The sequence below is a fragment of the Anarrhichthys ocellatus genome, unplaced genomic scaffold (assembly GCF_004355925.1).
Source record: "Anarrhichthys ocellatus isolate YVR2014 unplaced genomic scaffold, GSC_Weel_1.0 scaffold65, whole genome shotgun sequence".
Lineage (NCBI taxonomy): Eukaryota > Metazoa > Chordata > Actinopteri > Perciformes > Anarhichadidae > Anarrhichthys > Anarrhichthys ocellatus.
Genome location: NW_022280095.1, coordinates 1,740,615 through 1,760,998, shown reverse-complemented (window position 1 = coordinate 1,760,998; position 20,384 = coordinate 1,740,615). Strand labels below are relative to the sequence as shown.

Sequence of the window (20,384 nt, the reverse complement as noted above, 5' to 3'; positions counted from 1 at the left end):
ATGAACTTCAGCTCAAATGCCCTTTGCGGCAGTCACACCAGCAAAGAAAACATTCCAGCTTCAAGCAAAACAGATGCTCTGAAGGTCCAGCGACCCAAGCAGCGGACAGTCCTCGGTGTGTTGTCAGAAAATGAGCAGTGTGGTCGATCGCTCAGCCAGGTCAGTGAGAAAGGCACAGTGGAGAACATTACGTTTTGTGATTTTCAACTCAATTTCCCCTCACAGAACATTCATATTTCAACTTGATGTGGCAATCGTGTTGATCCCTTTTTCTCCACAGGGAAGCCAATTTTCCAAACACAGTTCAATCTCAGACAGCTCCCAGCTCGCCTTCCTTGGCCGTTCCTCCACTTCCAACTTTGATGTGTATGTTGAGGAGGCTTGTGAAGTTGTTCTGGCGGCTTCCGGTCAGGAAGTGGTCTCAGACAGCTATTACCTAGATGGCAAAACTGCTGCACTGCAACATGAAGAGTTGAAACTTCTGCTGGAACTCAGTTCAAGTGAGTTTTGGCAAATACAAAGACACCTACCAAGACTTTATTTCTTGGTCAGTCTTTATTATCTTTACCACTGCTGTTCATTCTTGTAGGTTTATGCCAGGATGCTTCTATGCAGCCTGAACCAGATACATCCTTGATGTCAGAGGAGGTGCTTTGTGTTTCAGAGTATGCAGAGGACATTCACCTGCACTTGAGGGAGAGTGAAGTGCGTAATTATCTGAACTATGAGGACTAAATCATTTTTTTAATGGGTAGCATTAAATGCATTGTAGTTGTGATGTTTTGCTCCTCAGTTCATTGCAAATACCTCATAATAACTGTTTTTGTCCCTGATGCCAGATGAGGACCAAGGCAAGGCCAGGCTACTTAGAAAAACACCCAGAGATCACCAACGACATGCGGGTCATCCTGGTGGACTGGCTGGTGGAAGTCGTCCAGGAATACACGCTTCGTTCTGAAACTCTGCACCTGGCTGTCAACTATTTGGACCGCTTCCTCTCCTGCACGACATACGTGAAACGGGGCAAGCTGCAGCTGGTCGGTACAGCTGCATTGCTGATTGCTGCGTAAGTACATGTTTGTGTTTTCTAAATCTTTCACACGTTTCCTGTTCAGTCCAGTCACTGATTTGTTAAAACCTTTTGTGGCCGTGGTAAGGATCACCTTATGGAGTTGTAGTGACTCAGTGATTGATGACGATTTACAACCTGATGCCGCCTGATCTGTCACCTTGTAGAAAATACGAGGAGATCTTCCCTCCGGAGCTGAACGAGTTTGTGTACACCACAGACAACACCTACACTAAGAAGCAACTGGTCCGGATGGAGGATGTTTTCCTCAGAGTGCTGGCTTTCAAGATGGCAGCCCCCACCACAAACCAGTTCCTACGCCTCTTCATGTCCATCCACTCTGTCTGTGCCAACACAAAGAACCTTGCCCTTGTGAGCAGAATCAATAACTCAAATGCCAGCCAGATTAGAAATCTTGTGCCCACTGCCTTTGAAGTTACAGTTTCCCATGTCCCTTTATCATATTTTCATTTGGTGATGTGTGTTTTTTTCTGCTTCTAGTATGTAGCAGAGTTAAGCCTGCTGGAAATTGATCCATTCCTACAGTACACCCCATCTATAACAGCAGCTGGAGCTTACTGCCTAGCCACTTACACTGTTAACAAATCTCTCTGGGTAAGTTTGTCCAGACCAATGGCTTGAGATGAGATTTTATTAGGGAATTGGCCAAAACGTGACTTTTTAGATTATTGTTTTTCTTCATATTTTAGCCTGATTCCTTACATACCTTTACTGGCTATACCATGGCTGAAATTGTGCCTTGCATGACTGATCTCCACAAGCTATACATCAGTGCAGAGAGTCGCCCACAACAGGCCATCAGGGAAAAATATAAAAGTTCCAAGTAAGGTATAGTTGATAGTTGTCGTTTTTTAAAGAAGTTTAACATATATGTACCTTTGGGATCTTTCATGTGTAGTTTGCCTGGGTTGTTAATGCACCTTGACAATTTGACATCTCTGAATGGATGTCTTTTATCTCTCCATTTACAGGTATTGTGGTGTTTCATTGCTCACTGCACCTGCTGATCTGCCATTCCTATGAATAACTGCCCCACCCTTCTTTGACGCTTCTGCCAGAACATAATTAGATTGAGAACAAAACAGAAACAGCTCATTCTACAGCCAATCCCATACATGCCACACTCCTCCGGACACTTAATTACCTTGAGTTTATTTTTCAGCATAAATTCATTGTCTATGCACATACAATAAATTATTTTAAATAAAAACTACTTCATGACTGAATAATTTTAATACTTGCAGGTGTTCATGCAAAAGGTTTTTAAAGCTGGTACGTCATCAGTGGTGATGTATATTTTATATATTTTACTTTATATCAGAATTGTGCTTGAATTACACCATCTTTCATATATTTTAGAGTGATTTAAAAAGATATTGATATAGACTTATTTTTCATATATCATATATCTGAGTAAAATAAATTACTACATGTAAAGGAAATGTGTTTTATTCATCCCAGATTCCTAGACATAAAGTTTTTTAAACTTCTATTTATTTATAGTAGCAATTTTAACGCGTAGTTTATGGATTTTATTTTGAAAGTATTGTCCGGAAGCCATTTTTGTCGCTCTTAATGCTTGTGTGTCACTGCTGGGAGGTGCGCTATATTTACTCAGAGTGAAGTGAACGCCTATTGATATACAGTAGGCTATGCTGGCGTTTTCCTATCTATGAAAGTACAGAAGGTCATTTGTTAACTGAAAGAGTCTCTTTGAAACCACTTTTTTATTGTTAGTTTTTTTTTGTTCTCTTTCCCCGAATATTCAAGTTCAGGTAAACCCGATTTAAGTTCATTATTTATTGTCCTGTCAGCCATGAAAAGGTATCATGATTTGAGCATTTGATACTGAGATGAAGAATACATGTGTAACTCTGCTATTTTACGAATAGTTTATGTGAATCTGTTGACAGAGGACTTTTTAAGAAAGCTCGCAGGCAAATATATCTTGTTGTTCAGGTTTAACCTGCTGTGTTCTCTAGCTCCCGGTATTTAAAACCCGTCATAGCCGCGGAGATTTTTTATCACATACTGTAATGCGTACCTGTTAGTGTTGGGAATATATTCAAGTTGTCCTTCTCTCTCACTGTTGCTTATTCTGTTTTTTAATCCCAACTGTCTCCCATTCATTTCACTGAAATCTACATTTTATAAATCATTAAGCCTAAAAACAAACTATGTGCACCAATAACTCATTATTCAATATGAATAGTATAATTATATCAATGTATATAAACCTGTCATTTATCTACACAATTTTAGGATTACTATAAAAACCTTGAAACTGCAGTTCCGACTTTTGTCTCACTTTGGAGATAGCGCTCTTGATTTGCGCTCTTTACTTTCTAGTTTCTGTATCCCGTCTACTCCTCAGTATGACTGAGCCTGCTGAGCTGCTGCTCATCAAGGGCCAGTATGAGTTGGCGTTTCATTCTCTGAGCCAGGGGCTGTCTGCCGAAGAGGCCGGGAAAAGAGCAGAGGCCCTGGTGTTTTACAGGAAAGGTCGACAGCACCTTACCCAGGGAGTGGAAGTCCCCACTGGAGGGGAGAGGCAGCGGGGAGCGGTCTGGGACACGGCCAGGCATCTTCAGCAGAGGATGGGGGACACTCTGAGGACTGTCAACACCCACCTCTCTGACCTCGAGACCTCTCAGCTGACAGAAGGATGCCAGAGGGTCCGCCTTTTGATGGATCTTCCTCCCAATCTTTACCCAGACCTGGCACAAAGCAGCCAGCCTCCACAGAGCTCCCTCAGCCATCTGTACCCCACTATACCTGCTACCACCCACAACACAACCCTAAACCCCCCTCCCAGGTCTCCTTCCCCTGACGTGCTGCACGCGCTCCCTGCAGCGACTCCGGGAACTTTAGCAATGGCTAACTCAGGGGACCAGCCTCCAGCATACACACCACAGCCAACTGTCGGCCACCGCAGTCTGTCCTACGGTCCCGCTAGAGGTGGCCTCAGGCCGGGGAAGCAGGCCGGAGCAACGGCAGGAGGAGATGGAAACGAGCTGCTTTTCATCCCCTCTGGGGTGCAGATGTTTTTCGTGGCACCAAACGGGCAGGTCAGCTCCCTGTCTCATCCAGGTTACCTTCGCATCATCACATTTGACAGTCAGCACAAGGGTTCCACTGCTGGAAGACCCTCAACATTTCTACATGTGAGTATACAGTGATAAGAGAGCAGAAAATCCTCACATTTTAGGAAAAAGAACTAGTGAATTTTTCCTTGAAAAAGATACATTTATTATCAAAATAATTCTGATTCAATAGAGTAATCAATTAATTTACTAATTATTTCAGCTCTAGTTACAATGTCGTCATTGCCTTCAAACTCTAGATGATATTAGTTGGCAAGATACTAAAGAATTAGCGGTATAATTTTGCTCTTTGCGTTAAATAAACAATTAAAAAAGATGCATATTTTATATTCTAAAATGCATTTGAGTTGCTTAACTTCCATCTGTTTTAGCATGCTAATAGAATACAAGTGTTGGAGGTTTGGCAAAAAGTGTCATATGACTTTTACAGCACAAGGTCTCATCCATAAGTATGTGTCCTATTCATGTGAAGCTTTTTGACAACCTGCTACTTCTGTGTGATGATTTTAATATTGAGTCCATATAAAATGTATTAAGTAACAATATAATGCATTCTGGCACCTCTACAAAGTGCGTATTATGCCGTGCTGTATACTGCAGCGCCACCCATGACTTGTTTCCCACCAGACCGGGCTGGTCGGCTGCTCTCCTGTATTCTGGCCATGCTTTGTTTCCCAGCAAGACAATGGTCCCATTAACAGATGACTCTGCGATTCTGTTGTGCTGCTGGTCAGTGTCATGAGCCCTCACAGGGGTCATTGTGTCGGGCGGCATACCAGTGGCACGATGCAGCAGCAAGTTTGTATCTGTATTATGTCTGTGCGGATGACTGACAGAAGGCCTGATGGGGCTAATGTAATGTGTCCTTGAGAGGTCAAACATCGGGTCAAAAGGAATAGGGGACACTGTACTTGCTGGGACATGACAATACATTTGTATGCCCTTTTGGGCTTCACAAGAAAGCAACTTTTACATATGAAGTGAATTCGGAAAATAGCCTTGAACAAGGGATGAACTTGGGCATGGATGATGATCTTCATCACTTCGTATTTTTTGTGTGTCTTTGTGTTTTCAAGGTGTGCGACTGGCTTTACCCGCTGACGGCAGACACTCCAGTGCTACTGGCTAACTCTGGGATCTTCATGTTCCCTGACACCTTGTCAGAGACGCCAGGGTCCTACGTGGGCATAGTGTTGTCCTCTGAACTGCCTGCTGTACATCAAGAGACGTTTCGGGACCTCCTCTCGCAGCTAGTTGACCTTAGGGTCCAGGTCAGTCTTTACTGTCAGTATGGAGCAAATCAAATGTGAGGATGGATATGCATGTGGTTGGGGTCAATGCTTTGGAACAATATGTGTTTGAACAGAATAGGGTGTTTAAATTTTACCAACAGGTAATGTAAATACTTTAAAGACTACACCTTCTTGTGTAATCCAGAGTCTCACAGTGTCACTCTTCTCTTTTGACACTTCAAGAGGAACTAAATAGTTGTTATGTTGTGGGTGAAAACATTCTTAGCCAGCTGAGGCTTACTGAGGCTGAGTAAGCTGAGGCTTACAGAAATGTACATCACCTGTTTGGGTGTATGCACAATTTAAAAGCATCTTACAGTTTGTCCTTTCATGATAACCGATGACAAATATGACTTGATGGATCCCCTGACAGGATCCAGAGGGGGAAGGGTCAGAGGTCATCAACCTGAGTGAGAAAATCCCCCTTGGTCCCATGAAAGAGCATGAAGGACTTACAGTGCCAACAGGGACGAAGGACAAAGCACCACTTCCTGGATGGAGTGAGAAGATGGGGCAAGGAATCTTGATAGGTGTGTTTGTGTGAGCCTTAATAAAGGAAAAACAAACAAAGACAACATATCAGTGTACGCAGACTGTATATACAGTACAGTAGATGTTCTCCTGTCTACAGAAATAGCCACTAGAGGGCATTGTTTACCTTTGCCTGAACCGGATTGAGTGCTGCAAAGAAAACTTTGTCCAACCATATCATCATACGCATATATTAGATATTTTAACAGCACAATCAATGATATTGCTAATTTACATATAACACCTAAAATTATATTTAATGTCTGTAGGAGCTACACGGTTGAGTGTAGGGGTTGTAAAAGGAGCAGAGGCCACTGGTAGGGTCATTCATAAAGGAGCAGACAAGATCCGGGACCACATCACACCTGAGGAAATTCCTTCAGAGGTCAACCCTCATGTCACCAAAGGTCTGCGGGTGGCTAAACAGGCCAGCGGGCGTGCTGTTCGAGTCAGCCAGTTCTTAGGTGAGAACGTAAACTGTATTTGTCACACTGATGATGAAAATACAACTGTCTTTTGGGTGGTAATCAAACTTTTCACATGGCTGAAGAAAACGCTTGATTTTTCTTAATTTCTTCCTTTTTTAAAGGACTGTGCTGTGCATTGATATGACTATGTATCTATATGTTTGTACACATTTACAGTTAATGGAGTGAGTACTGTGGCAGGACACATGGCAGACAAGATTGCTCCCCATGTGAAGAAACAGAGCTCTAAGCTGGTCCCAAAGTCTATGAAGAACAAAGATGGCAGACCTTCCAACTGGGGTGGAGCCAAGTTTGTGGCAGTCAGCAGCATACACAGTATGTACCAATATAATAGAGATTTCAGGATCAAACATGAAGTGAAACTATATCACATATATTCATGTACATTGTCTTACACTGTTGTCACTATTGTAACAGACAAAGGTCACAAACATTGAGTCATGTTTTGACATTTGAAATATTTGCTTAAACATGGGTGATCCAAATCTTTCTTCAGTTCTCAAACATTTTCTTTTTTCTTTACACCCAAACCAGGTTTCTCTACTGTTTGGTCTAGTCTGGAGACCGGAGCAAAGCTTGTTGGCAAAAGTGTCACAGCAGAGACGGTCACGACGATGACATACAAGTAAGTTCTGACATTTCCCATTTCCACTTCTTTATTTTTTTAATAGAAACTTTCTCATCAATAAACTATTGCAGATCTTGTTTCCAGCCTTATTCTGAATCTATTTGGTTTCTTTAAACAACAATAGAACACCGGATCAGAAACAAGCCTACTGTGTTGCTTTCTTCTTGGTACGTTGGGAAACTGATCTGCTTTCACACCTATTTCTTTTCAGATTTAAGGGCTTAGAAAATCTATTAAAAATGTCCAGCAACATATGACAGCACGGGGGAGTAAAGGCAAAGACTTGTGAACTAACAACTGATCAACTCTTTCATGTACTGCACACTCTTTCATTAACCTATTTCGAGTCTAACCCTGAATGACATTCTCCAAATCCAACGCAACAGCTTACACAGAATTGTCTTTTTTAATAATTTATATCTAGACATATAAACGATGTGTTTTGGGTTCTTTTCTGACTTGATGTAGTTTAAAGCTTCTGTTCTGTTTGTGGGTTTTTGGGTCTGGTAACTGCAGCTACATGTCAGCTTGTGTTGGGTGGTGCTGCTCTTGCTGTTCATACTTTCTGTGGCCCCTTTCCTGGTTTCTTACTAATAAAACTACTACAAAGTCAAAAATGACTGTTTTTCTTGGCCTTTGGTGTGTTGATGTGAATGACTGCAGTACCAATATCACCTATCACATTGCTCCAGCATTTTAATTCTGTACACACCCTCATTTATTTTTATTTACACCAAACCACTCTTCCCTTACACCATGTTATTCGTGGTGAAGGTACGGTGACGAAGCAGGCGAAGCTACAGACAATGGTCTCAAGTCATTGATCAATGTTGGTGTGGCTGCGTACAACTTTGACAATCTGGGCATCAAAGCCATCCTGAAGACTGCAGGGAAGCAGACAGCCAAGGCCATGGCCAGGCCGAGGGAGCAGCCAGCACAAACTCAGGGAAAGGAGGTGCAGAAACGAGAACTTCAAGCAGAGACACATGGGAAGGAAAAGCAGATGAAAATGGAGACTGAGTAGTCAAAAAAGGATTCCCACAGGAAGTTTAATGCTTTGCTTGAAGTGTTCTGTCAGATTGATGGAACAACTCATCATTTACATATTTATACAACAAAAATGATTATTTGTGAATGTAAAAAACAATAAGGAAAAATACTGGAATAAGTCAAAATGCAAATTTACTCCACAAGTTATTAAAGTTATATATATTTAGGTGTTGGCTGCATTGTTTTGTGTTACATGCATCCTTTTTTGTGATAGTATTTTAGGTTGTCATGATGTATTTATATGTATATATTTTGTCTATATTTTACAGCCTGTATGACAAAACAAAATCTGTGTAGTTTAGCAGTAAACAGAAGACTTACATATTGACCACTTCCATCTGTATGAAAGTGCAATAATAATGCCAAGCACACAAATGTTGTACATCAATATATAAACTGTACATTTTAACCATGATAACCAGAGATTCATTTTTTATATTGGATGTTTCTTAAAAGGTGTAGATGGACAAAACAAATTATCAGTTATCTTTCTTACACACGTGCTGTTGTTTTTGCAATTAAAATAAGATAATCTGCGAGATAAATTCAATTAACATTTATAGGTCGTTAATGTTTCCTGTTGAATAAAGAGCTCGGTATACAGAAGTAAATGTAATGTCTAATTAAGCGCGAAAATCACTATGTGACGAATATCATTAACGAGTTATTTATTTGCACATTTATTCGTATCGTATTAAACCGTAAAGAGGTCTTTATTTTTAAATCCCCCGCTGATCTGCGCCATTATATCCGAGGCCACCCGAACGAACCGGAAACACTGGTCTCCATGGACACTGCGAGGCACAAACTTTTCTTCGGTTGATCTCAGTTTTTCTAAAAACATGACTGGAGATAGCGACTACAGCAAATACGACTTGGCACGCCTGCAAGCAGAACTTGAGCAAGAGAGGGAGATTAAGTAAGTTTGTTTGAAATACATGCATCGCTTACAAAGCTATCGAGGAGATTAAATGTTATTCTAACCCTCCAAAAACAGAGAGATGCTTGAAGAGTCCGTGTCAGATCTGCGGAGTACCATGTGCGAACTGCAAGAAAGACTGCACAGTGTTGACGGGGAAGGTTAGTAACCTTTAAGTGTTTTTCTTTTCCTTCTATATAACGTTAGTTATATATCTGTCACCTTCACCTACAGTGGCCAGATGTTACCCAACAATCCACTGGTTTCAGCCCAGCACTGTAATGTCCCTAATGAGACAATGGTGTGACAGCTTCCTCTGCTTATTCTCTAACAGGAAATGAGTGGAAGACAAGGTATGAGACACAGATCGAGCTAAATGGACAGTTGGACAGACAGATGTCACTCATTCATGAGAGACTGGAGGACCTACGAGGAAACCCCATGGGTGAGTTCACAGGCTAGTGACCGCGTTCAAAGGGGTTTAATGCTGTAAGTTCATTTGTTCGGTTTTTATTTGAATATGTACACATCAAATCAAGCTGTTCACAGCAGTTACATACCTCAGAGGACTATACAATACATTCCTAGTGATTATTTTAAATCCTAAAACCACTTTCGGGCAAGCTCAAGATCTACACATGAAGCAGCTCAGGGCTGTTCCTCTGTCTCAATCTTTCAACTGTAGCGTATGAAAATAACAATGTTCACTGTGATATATTCACCCCTCTCAAGCAAGTATGTGTTTTAAAGCATGCACACATATTGCTCACACACACTCTTGTTTTTTCACAGATCGATTGGCCTCCATCCGATCCTATGATGACATGTCAGCAGTGAGTGCAAACATGTTCATTTTCTACTGAGCTTTTTCCTTTTCTGTCTTGTGGTATTGGTGTCATCAGAGTTTTTTCTTTTTTCAAATGCAAACCCTCAGAGGTATACTTTTTTGTGTCATATCTCACAGGTGCTTTATTCTATCATTCCAATTTTTTTTGTTCCTAATAACTAATGAGTGCTTTTTAAAATTATAGTTTTAAATACTAAAGTGTTGGAGTCCTGGGGGTCAAAAGCAACCAATTGCAGCCTTTGCAGTATTCATGAATACATCAATTGTTTTGTCTTTCGATGACATTAATTAAAGTAATATTTTTTTGAGAAGAAATAAGTTAACATTTTGTTTCTTACAGTAGTTTATTTTTGTCGGTACCCCAGTCGTTGTATGTTGAATATGTTGGTAGGATGAGGGTTAACAAACAAATGGGGAATGAGGGGAGAAAGCAGGAAGGACAGACAAGATTGTAACACCAGCTGCTGTCCATCCTCCCGCTGATGCAGGCTGAATCCACCACAGTTTAATCACAGCACTGTAATCACAGGATTACAAACCATGGGAGAGTAATGCACGCTAATTACAATGCTTTAGCACACATGAATGCACAACACTCACTAAAAGGTTGTACAATGCAGTCTCAATATGGATCTGTGTGCCTTAAGGCAGAACTAACAGATGCTCATTCTTGATTCCAAGGAGTGACTGTCCCTTACGAACTGTGAGCATGACAGTAAATTAGACGTTAGACATTAGTATGTGAGAAGAATATGGATTTTATTTTTAATGGCATGTCATAGTGTCTACAGCTCCCAAGAAAGAAGCTTGAACATTTCACCGACAGATTCTGCAGCATCATACTAGTGTCATCATGCTAGTTTTGACACCTAAGAGGTGGACAACGCATATTCATCTGCATATGATGGACCACAGTCTCATAATTATGAGCCTGCTAGGTGTACAAGAGAACAGGAACAGACAAGGATTATAAGAAAACTGATGGATATCATAAATAATTTGAATCCTTCTTCCACCCCTGACTGTAACATTTCATTATTAATGAAATACTCAGCAATTGGCTGATCGAGCACCGTACAGGTATAATGCATAAATATGCTTAACGTATAATGCTGCGTCTTTAATCACACTGATTACAGTGGTTTTCATTAATGCTGACAACAGCTGCTTATTGTTCCAAAACTCAGATATACCAAGTCTCATTGCTGTCCTCTGGTTATTGAATAATGCCTAAACCATTTTGTGCTCATCATTTCTGCATGAAGTATTCTCTTATTGTTTAATCCTAGTAGAAAGCACCATTTAATTCTATTGATTTGTAATTAGACATCAGCAGTGCAACTTCTTTGTTATGAATGTTGCTAATTGATGGAAACACTTTGCCGTAGGAAACGCTGAGACAGCGTCTGAAGCTCCTGACGGAAGAGAAGTCTGACCTGCAGAGTCAGCTGATGGACTGTCGTGGCAGAATCGAACAGGAGGGAAAGGTGTGGACCACTGCTCAGTTTGAGGCATTTTGTGTTCAGTATTGTTGAGGGTCATAATGTCTGCTGGTCCAGTTTTATCATTTCTCAGACAAGCCGCTTACATTTTGTTCCAGGTATTACATATTTCAGAGACAAATTACCATCATTAGCAAAGGATTGAAAAAGATTTGGCTGGAATGTTTTACATTCTTTCTTTCTAACAACCATTGATGGAAAATTGAATCCTAACCTTTGTCCTGTACTGCTACGACCAGGCCGGTATGCTCTTAGTTTGGCGTCTCTGTTCTTTGTTTATTGTTCTGCTCAACAAACAGAAAGATATTGAGTAGAATAAAAGTTTAACACGCAGCATGCGCAGCCAGTAATCCATGTTCTAATCTGTTGCTCATTAACACTGAAGACCTCCTGAAATAATACACACAGGCAGCGAACGCATAACAAGCACTGCACTCTGAGCAGACAGATTACTACTGACAGTTGGAACAAGTGCTGTCCATGAAAGGAGGAATGTGACAATAAGGCCCTCTGTTTCTTTCCAATACCAGGCATTTCATAAAACCAATGATGAGAGGCGGGCATACCTTTCAGAAATTGCTAAGGTAAGCATTCTCTTTCATCCATGTCAACAGTAGTGCGAGCAAGGAGCTCTCAAACCAAACCGATTGACCGCTAATTAAATGTATGCCCCACTGAAGAATAGCTGTCATGGTTAAACTGTACTAAAGGATAATTCAGTGCAGACTGGCGTGCTCCCTGGCTTTTCTGTTTCAGGCCGAGTTATGGTTTCTCATTCATCCTCCAGTGCTGCGCTCGCTTGTTATATAATAGCTGAGTGTCTGTTCAACCACCAAAGTGAGTCAAGGACTTTCTGTCTGATTGCTGCAACAAAACTGGTTCCTGCAGGGCTCAAACGGACGCAGCTGCAAGGAAACTACTTTTTTTCCCTCAATATTTTCGCAAACAAATCTTGTGACAGCATTTGATAGCTCAGGCCTGCCGTAAACACAAAAAGCACACATGCATCTGCTTACATCCATAAACAATATTAGTGTCTGGAGTGCACTTGGTGTCATTACTCATTAATTGTCCTCTGACACAGCTGTCCTCCACCCTTGAAGCCCAAAGAAGACAGTACTCCACCCAGCCACAGAGGGCAGCAGAGAGCAAACAGAGGAGGTCAGTGAGACAAAACATTACAAGTGATGGATTCAATTACATCAACTGTGAACAATCTCAAAAATGACTGTTGAGTCTAAAAGAACATCAGGGGCTTCACATGGGTAACCATTGTCTGTTTGCTCGGAATATGTTAATTTGATACCAGCTGTTTTTATTAAATATATAACTTTTTACTTGATTTATTTGTAAGGAACCGAGTACAATATTTTATATGAAGTAAATGCTGCCATTTGATGTATTTTAGTCTTAGAGTTACAAGAGAGCTAATATTAATCTGCAGTCCATTGGCAGATCCCAATGAAATACACAACGTACGATATAAACATGGAACTAAAATGACCAAATTAAAAACCGCAAAAGTACATATATTGCTTTTAACCAACATCTTTATTTACCATTCATGCTGGAACTCCAGTTGTTATGGAAGATATTGTAGGATGCCCTCCAATTGAAGGGAGACAAAATCACATAACAGGAGAAACCAATATTTTAACATTTGATGCAGAAGATAAACTAAAATCAGTTTATTGACATCCATGACTCTTAAACTATGCTCACTACATGATATACTGTAAGTAAATAGTATCCTTGTATCCGTGTATATTGATTGGCTTTGCAGTCCGACTTGATTTTGCAGTTGGTGTACTGTTTTGATTTGCAGCTAATAAAGTAATCATGCTGGACAAATGAGCTCAGAAGTAATAAATTAATACATTCTGAGATGTATCTTTTGATACTATTGTTGCAAGATTTGAATTGAGAAATGTGTTATTTTATCTCTCTGAAGCACATTAATAGAAAACATTTTGTATCTGTTGCATGTTTCTGCTAAACTAACTATATTTTCTAATTGCATAGAGGGAGGCAGACCAGCAGGAAGGCAGAGGCTGGTTCTAAGAAAGGAAAAGAGAGAGAAGAAGAAGATGGAGGAGGAGATTGTGTGAAAGAAGGAGGAGGTGGTGGAGCAACAGCAGAGAGGGAAGAAGAATATAATTCCAAGAGGGAAAGCGGGTTACCCACACTAAAGTATACTACCTGAAACACAATCCTTTAAAAAAAACAGGTTATCTGACTTTGTTTACATTTCTCAAAAGATGATTGTGAGGAAGGTTATTTAGCCATGTGCCACAGTCAGTGCTGTTTTATTCAGTGTTCCTTTTCAATTGATGAATACAGTGGTATAACATGTTACATTTCTAAGTCTGGCATTATTATTTCCTTACAAGTTTTTTTGTTTCAGCAAAAAGAGTATGTAGGAGGAATATTACAGGCTCCGAGGGCAGCACGGCCATCTCCTAATGTGCCAGAAGCCTGCCAAGTCTGACATTTCTTGTGTCACTACATTTCTTTTTTTCAAAAACAACTCCTACGACTTGTATTACGTAAGCAACACCACATCCACCACTCTCTCCGAATGTAGTTCATCCACAGAGCAACCAGTCACCCCCGTCCCACCCACTGACCACCTTTACAAACGTAGGTGTTGGAAAAGTATCCATATGAGTTGCAGTAGTGAATAGAAATTATTGCCAGAAGCTGTTTTCATTTGTTTTTGTGAAGAAGTGTGGAGGCTCTTAAAAACTGAACTGAAATAATACTGTACTGTACTAAAGGCATGGTCTCATGTCTTGTCTACAATCATTAGAACTGCACAGTGTTAATTGTGTTTTTGGGTGTACTTTCCCTTTACAGGTCCACTCATGTTTCTGATAGAGTTGGCGGACCATGTGTGCGATCCATTCATGTGCTGCAGTGACTGGTTGTTTGTCTTAGATTAATGACTTAATTTAAAGATGGCTGGTCCATGTTGCCCTCTGAAAGAGTGAGCACATTTACAGCACACGACTCTCTACCACCTCTTTCTCCCCCGTCTCCTCTTTTTCTCTCCGTTTCATGCACAAGCTCGTTTTAGTACAACTCTCTGCGTCCGGGCCCATGAATCACACTGCCACAGAGTAACCACCTAGATGCCTCCAGCTGACAGGGGAAACACGGTGACAAATCACTACAGTATCTGTCAAAACACCACAAGTCACACCACTGCCCATGCTCCAGTCACCGCACTCACTGCAGTGTGCTGCAAACAATTACATGCAAAGTGTGTGTATAAAAGACTAGTTTGCAATTGTGCATTCATGTGCACGGGTGAGCCAAATATGCATGTGAATTGTCTTGAGTTATACTCTTATCTTAAAACCTGTATGATGTGTCATAGTGACAGACTTTGTTTTGTAGCATAAAGATGCAGTGACAGAATGGATTGCGTATCTTTGTACAGTAGCATCTGTCAACAGTCTGAGTGGGTGGGTTTTTAAATTTCTCTCTTGGGCTGTGAAATTAAGACAGATTTAAGACACTATTTAGATACTATGTAAACCATCAGTCCATCCATCCACATCGGAATGATCTCTGTTTTTATTACCATTCTCTTCACGAAAATGCGTGAGCAGAGATGTGCTAAGTGGTGCTTTTCTTGTGTTTTTTTAGTGTCTCTGAAACAACTTTTGGAGTCACAATGTCACTGAGTCACTGAGAAAAGGTTATTTATTGTGAGGGACAGCAGATGAGTCTGATCCACATTAAATGTGCCCCCAAAGGCACTTTGATAGCCTTAGTCAAAAATGCCAAAATTCTCTATCCCTTTATATACAAGCCTAGTCATGCTCCAGGTGCAGAGAGCATATTTCAATCAATATCATACAGAGTTGCACTCAAGACTGAATCATGCTTTAACCTCTGAAATGCCTGTATTTATTCACAGCAATGCTCAAATCCATCCATTTCAATGTCCCTATGTTGAATGAACACATGTTGACACTGACAAATATCAGATTTGAATTGCAAATTCTGATGCATTAAGAATTGAAATGAGACCACGGTGCTGTTAAGTAAAGACACGTTTTTTCATGTGTGCTCTGTTTCCCCATAGGATTCATTTAGACAGGAACACCGATCAGCTCTCAGTTTGTGATGCCCGCTGGGTCCTTGTGTGTGTGTGTGTGTGTCTCACCGAAATAGCTTTTTTTTTTTCTTACATTCTTACATTCTAATGCATTCATGTGCATGTCGTAAAACAGGCAGGTCTGTGCACGGAAGCAGTCAAGAAAGAGGCAATCACACACTGTATTTGATCATTAAAATGTCAGATATATTCATGTAAGTTCTGGATTAGTGAACTGGAAAGTATTATGATATGTGACCGTCTAAAAGAAGCATCAAACGTGAGTCAAAGAACGTGAGCATTTTACATTCTAAATCAGTAAAATGTTTGACACATAAAGCAATGTCTTCCACCTGTTAAACCCCTGTTAATACAATGATAGGAACACTATTTTAAGAGAATGGGGCCGTAACTTTCACCACCACTGGCACAGATCAATGCTGGGTAACACACACACACGCACACACATACAGTACAGTTCATCAGGGAGTGGTGATGGAACAGAAATGGGTGGTCTCTGGAGGCCAGGATGTAGGTCAGTGGTCTTTATCACTTCCATTGCTCGGAGAGCCTATTTCCTGTCGTCACATGCAAACAAACTTCAGAGGTATAAGAAGAAACAAGCTTATGACAATGAGAGAGCAGCATCCTCTCCAGCCCTCATCTCTCTTTCTGCATGTCAATTTATGGAGTCCTGTTTGACTCAACTTAGTATGTTGAAATCTTTTAGACATGTAATTCAAATTGAGTCTTTATACACAAGATAAATACGTGGGATTGGGTAAAAATCATACTTGTCACACTGCATTTGGCTCACTCTGAAAGCTGCTTTGCATAGTTTGAATTGAACGGTTTAGGTTGTAGCTGCCTTGAGACCCTTAGAGTATATGTTATAGTAAGTGTGTTGCATAACATCTCACGTGCAAATGTTGTTGTGGGTTAAACATAATGCTGCTCTGTGCTTATAGTCTCATGGTTTTGATGAGATGTGATTGGCCTACACACCAAAATATAGGTTATACTTAATAAAGTAATTCATATTCACAAACATGTAGACATAGCATATATGTGAAATTAAATTTAAGATACTCAATTAAGGTAGGAAAAATAAATTGTCATAAAAGAGGGAAGATCGACCCCCCCCCGGCCGACGCGTGTCTTCGGGACTGGGGGTGGTTGCAGGACCAGCAGCATCCCCAGCACGAGTGGGAAGCGTGGGTTTGCATTCTAACATAAGGGGTGGGGGGCGCTGAATGGAAATCACGACAGTGACGTTGAGGAGGAGAGAGAAGGTGGGTGCAAAGAGAATGGGAGGGGGGAGCAGCTGCCTACCTAGTTCATTTCCAGTCCAGCCTCTGCTTGGCTCACTACGCACACACATAAACACGCGCACACTGGTGTTTGGTGGTGGGGCTAGTCAACCGGACAACAAAGGGACGCACAGGGGGGGCTCTCCGCAGCCAGGATAGGACCACACGTTACCAGCATCCAGTGTCAGCGACCAGCTCACTGAACTCTTTTTGTTGTCATATCTACTGGGGAAATAAAGCACCAGTCACACTGGAGGTGACCGTCAGAGAAGCGTTAATTGCTCACGTAGGTAAGGCTGTCAACGCGCTCATCATCAGCTGATATAAAAGCAATTCATACTTTAATATGTCATTTGCAGCGTTGTTTGAAAACACACTTCTCTTAACGACTGACGCGTCTTGATATGCAGACAAGAAAGTAAAATGTCTTTATCTGAATCCTTGTTGAAGTGCTAATTATTTCGGTGTCGCACTTTTATATTGACTCCCGGCTGCTGGTCGTCCGACTGCGCGTTCTGATTATTCATAAAGAGGACAATTGATAGGCTGTTATTGATTCGTGACTACCGATCTCTCTGCATCCATCTGCGCCTCGGGACAACTCAGGCGCACTGTGACTGACAGTGTGAGTCGTCATGAGGCATGCTGTCCACTGCTCGGCTTAAGAGCACTTAATCTGTCATTAGGGAGTTATTTTCAGACAGTGCACCATTGACGGTCACCGGCTGGCTCCTTTACCAGCCGCCCGCACCTCTCCAGTTGGTTTTCTTCCTTTTTTGCGGCACCGCTTGTTATTGTTTACTTTGTTCGTTAGAGGAAAACTTTTCACCGCGGCCTGATCCTCCTGTTTGTCCCTGCCAGACAGTACGGCCGTACTTGTGAGCCTCGGCAACGCGATGGAGATGGAGCATTTCGACGAGCGGGACAAAGGTCAACGACACGGCCGGTCCAGTGCGAAGTTGAACGGCGTGCCGAGTCCAACACACAGCGCCCACTGCAGCCTGTACCGGACCCGGACCCTGAAGACTCTGACCACGGAGAAGAGAGCCAAGAAGGTGCGTTTCTACCGCAACGGAGACCGGTACTTCAACGGGATAGTATACGCCATCTCCACAGACAGGTTCCGGACCTTTGACGCCCTGCTGGCGGACCTGACCCGCTCTCTGTCCGACAACGTCAACCTGCCACAGGGCGTCCGGACCATCTACACCCTGGATGGCTGCAAGAAGATCACCAATATTGAGTTGCTGGTAGAAGGTGGGTAGCCTCAACGGCATTACACCACACCTGGGGGACTACCCCTTTAAATGTGCAGGTTCATCCGTTCCTCTCATGCACCTGGACGCGTGGCTTTATCAGCAGAGCAGTCCAATCTAAAATGTGTCGAAGCATCTCTTCCTCTAAAACAACAAACACTGCCTTATCTGTCAGCTGCCAAGTGATCATTCCCTACTCACCTCCCTCTTGTATAGAATAAAGTAACAAACCTAAGACTGTGGGGAATGTGAAGTGAGCAATCATTTACAGGTTTAAGGCTCACCAAGATATTTATTGCCACTGCTCTATAATACTGGCTAAGCACGCTTTAGATTATTATGAAGATTATAGGCCTATCACTCATTTGATGGCCATATGGTGATACAGACATATGTTTTGGCTCAGATTATCTCTCTCCTGATCTGTTTTACTCTCTAAGAAGTGACATGGGAAGAACTACAAGTGGTGGCCACTATTTAGCCTTTGAAGGAAATCCGGCAGCAAAATATCCTAAATCAGTATATTTTAAATTTTCAATCTATTCATTAATGTATTATGCTGCCCACTCCTGGAATAATAGAGCCGTTGCTAGATTACGAGATGTTACACAGAGCAAAAGCTAGCCTGTGTATCTGCCTTCTTCCTTTCTTTACCTTTCTTCCCTGTATTCTGTCATATTCTTCACAATTTGCTCTCTCTCCCATTAGAGATTCTCATTCCTTTTTGTTATTTCTGAAGCTCATCTAATTCCCTCCAATGTTTCTGTAAGTAACCCCTCCCTGCTTTCTTCTCCTCCCCTTTACCCCAACAGGTGACAGCTACGTGTGCAGCTCCATCGAAGCTTACAAAAAGTTGGATTACACAAAAAACGTGAACCCCAACTGGTCTGTGAACGTCAAGGCCTCGGCTGCGTCCTCCCGCGGGCCTCCCTCTCTGGGCAGCGCCAAGGCCGGTGGCCCAGAGAGCCGCGAAATCAAGGACTTCATACGTCCGAAGCTTGTGACAGTGGTGCGGAGCGGAGTGAAGCCCCGCAAAGCTGTGAGGATCCTTCTGAACAAGAAGACGGCCCATTCCTACGAACAAGTCCTGACCGACATCACTGACGCCATCAAGCTTGACTCCGGAGTGGTGAAGAAGATCTACACACTGGAGGGCAAACTGGTGAGAAATCTTTGGCCAAACAATCAACATCATCAGCTATGAGTGAACTGAAAGTGTCACAGAGCAAATAGAAATAGACCGGACACTGAGATAACAGTGAGTCTTTGTATGTGAATAAAGATTTGAAATCATAGCGACTCACAGCCACACTTCTTTCATTGAGGTGGTGGTTTTGCATTGGTGTTGCTAGAAAGGGGAAATACAGATCAACAGGCTGATAGGAGGATCACAATGGCTAAATATTTTATGACCACACTCTCATTTGTCTTCCATGAGCCTGCTATGATAAGAGAACGTTTGTGTCCCCCTTCGCAGCCAGAGCTGTGACGAGAAAGAGTGACACATAGGCAGAAAGGGGTCGAAAGAAGGTAAAGATGAAAGAAATGTATGAATGGAGTCTGGGTTCTCAACTACGCTGCAGCGAATGTGTGCCAGGGCTTTGCCTCCGAATCAGTCCACGGCCCTCTTGATAGTCCACCCACCTATTCAGCTCCCTCTCTCAGCTGCAGAGGGAGACGCTATAAAAAGAACACGCTTCAAAACAGGGCTGTACACACATATGCATTGACCCATTCACGTATTCTCCAGACACAACTGAAATCAATGTGGAAATAGCACTGAACTTGGCCTTTGCTGCAGTTGAATGAAGTCAAACACACCACGTCTGTGCTGGCACACATCCATGTTTGTGTGTATTTGTCAAATAGGGGAAAGCACAGAGAGTAAGACAGCGACTCTGCCAGCATGTCAGAGTTTCTGGTTATGTTTGTGACATGTTTTAGCGCTCTCGTCTTTTCCTGTTTGCCGCCATGTCACCTTTCCATCTCTCATGCCATCCCCCATCATCATAATTTCTGTCTGTGTGCTCCAGTCTGTGCCTCTCTCTATGTCATGTCGAAGCTCCAACTTATTGAATGAAGCATTCCAGAACCACCCTTTTCCCTGGCAGCAGCATCAGAACGACACCATTATTTTGAAACAGATTGCGTTTGACGTTGAGGGCATCCTGCCATTTTGTGTTGCACAGTGGTAATCATCTCCTAAATGGCCAATTTGTGACTCATCCTCATGAATACGGTCTTTGCCCTATGGGTTTTTCA

The 20,384-nt window shown here is 42.0% G+C and overlaps 4 protein-coding genes across 8 annotated transcripts in view; all 4 read left to right on the top strand.

The window, feature by feature from the left end:
- On the top strand, window positions 1-2,145 carry ccna1 (cyclin A1). Its single transcript, XM_031872715.1, has 8 exons — window positions 1-159; window positions 281-500; window positions 590-705; window positions 840-1,066; window positions 1,237-1,441; window positions 1,571-1,684; window positions 1,780-1,913; window positions 2,062-2,145. Exons 1-8 carry the CDS (start codon window positions 1-3, stop codon window positions 2,111-2,113), a joined length of 1,227 nt encoding a protein of 408 aa, XP_031728575.1. The 3' UTR covers window positions 2,114-2,145.
- Window positions 2,146-2,701: 556 nt separating this feature from the next.
- Window positions 2,702-8,231, top strand: sparta (spartin a). Of its 3 annotated transcripts, none has more exons than XM_031872712.1 (8): window positions 2,703-2,865; window positions 3,440-4,254; window positions 5,271-5,465; window positions 5,860-6,016; window positions 6,287-6,481; window positions 6,662-6,820; window positions 7,040-7,130; window positions 7,908-8,231. In XM_031872712.1, the coding sequence occupies exons 2-8, from the start codon at window positions 3,466-3,468 to the stop codon at window positions 8,155-8,157; spliced, it is 1,836 nt and encodes a 611-aa protein (XP_031728572.1). In that variant the 5' UTR covers window positions 2,703-2,865; window positions 3,440-3,465; the 3' UTR covers window positions 8,158-8,231. The 3 variants fall into 3 exon arrangements, with proteins under 3 accessions (XP_031728573.1, XP_031728572.1, XP_031728574.1); XM_031872714.1 differs by lacking the exon at window positions 7,908-8,231 and adding an exon at window positions 7,345-7,750 and having other exon boundaries at window positions 2,706-2,865; XM_031872713.1 differs by lacking the exon at window positions 6,287-6,481 and having other exon boundaries at window positions 2,702-2,865.
- Window positions 8,232-8,364: 133 nt separating this feature from the next.
- Window positions 8,365-13,730, top strand: ccdc169 (coiled-coil domain containing 169). The gene is made up of 8 exons (XM_031872716.1): window positions 8,365-9,102; window positions 9,181-9,263; window positions 9,437-9,547; window positions 9,895-9,935; window positions 11,338-11,436; window positions 11,982-12,035; window positions 12,536-12,612; window positions 13,474-13,730. The coding sequence occupies exons 1-8, from the start codon at window positions 9,026-9,028 to the stop codon at window positions 13,652-13,654; spliced, it is 723 nt and encodes a 240-aa protein (XP_031728576.1). The 5' UTR covers window positions 8,365-9,025; the 3' UTR covers window positions 13,655-13,730.
- Window positions 13,731-16,946: 3,216 nt separating this feature from the next.
- dclk1a (doublecortin-like kinase 1a) overlaps window positions 16,947-20,384 on the top strand; it is a 43,510-nt gene continuing 40,072 nt past the window's right edge. For 2 of the 3 annotated variants that reach the window (XM_031872610.1, XM_031872606.1), the window contains exons 1-2: window positions 17,163-18,123; window positions 18,935-19,284. In XM_031872610.1, coding sequence (XP_031728470.1) covers window positions 17,763-18,123; window positions 18,935-19,284 — 711 coding nt within the window. In that variant the 5' untranslated portion in view covers window positions 17,163-17,762. The other variant, XM_031872607.1, reaches the window with a different exon arrangement.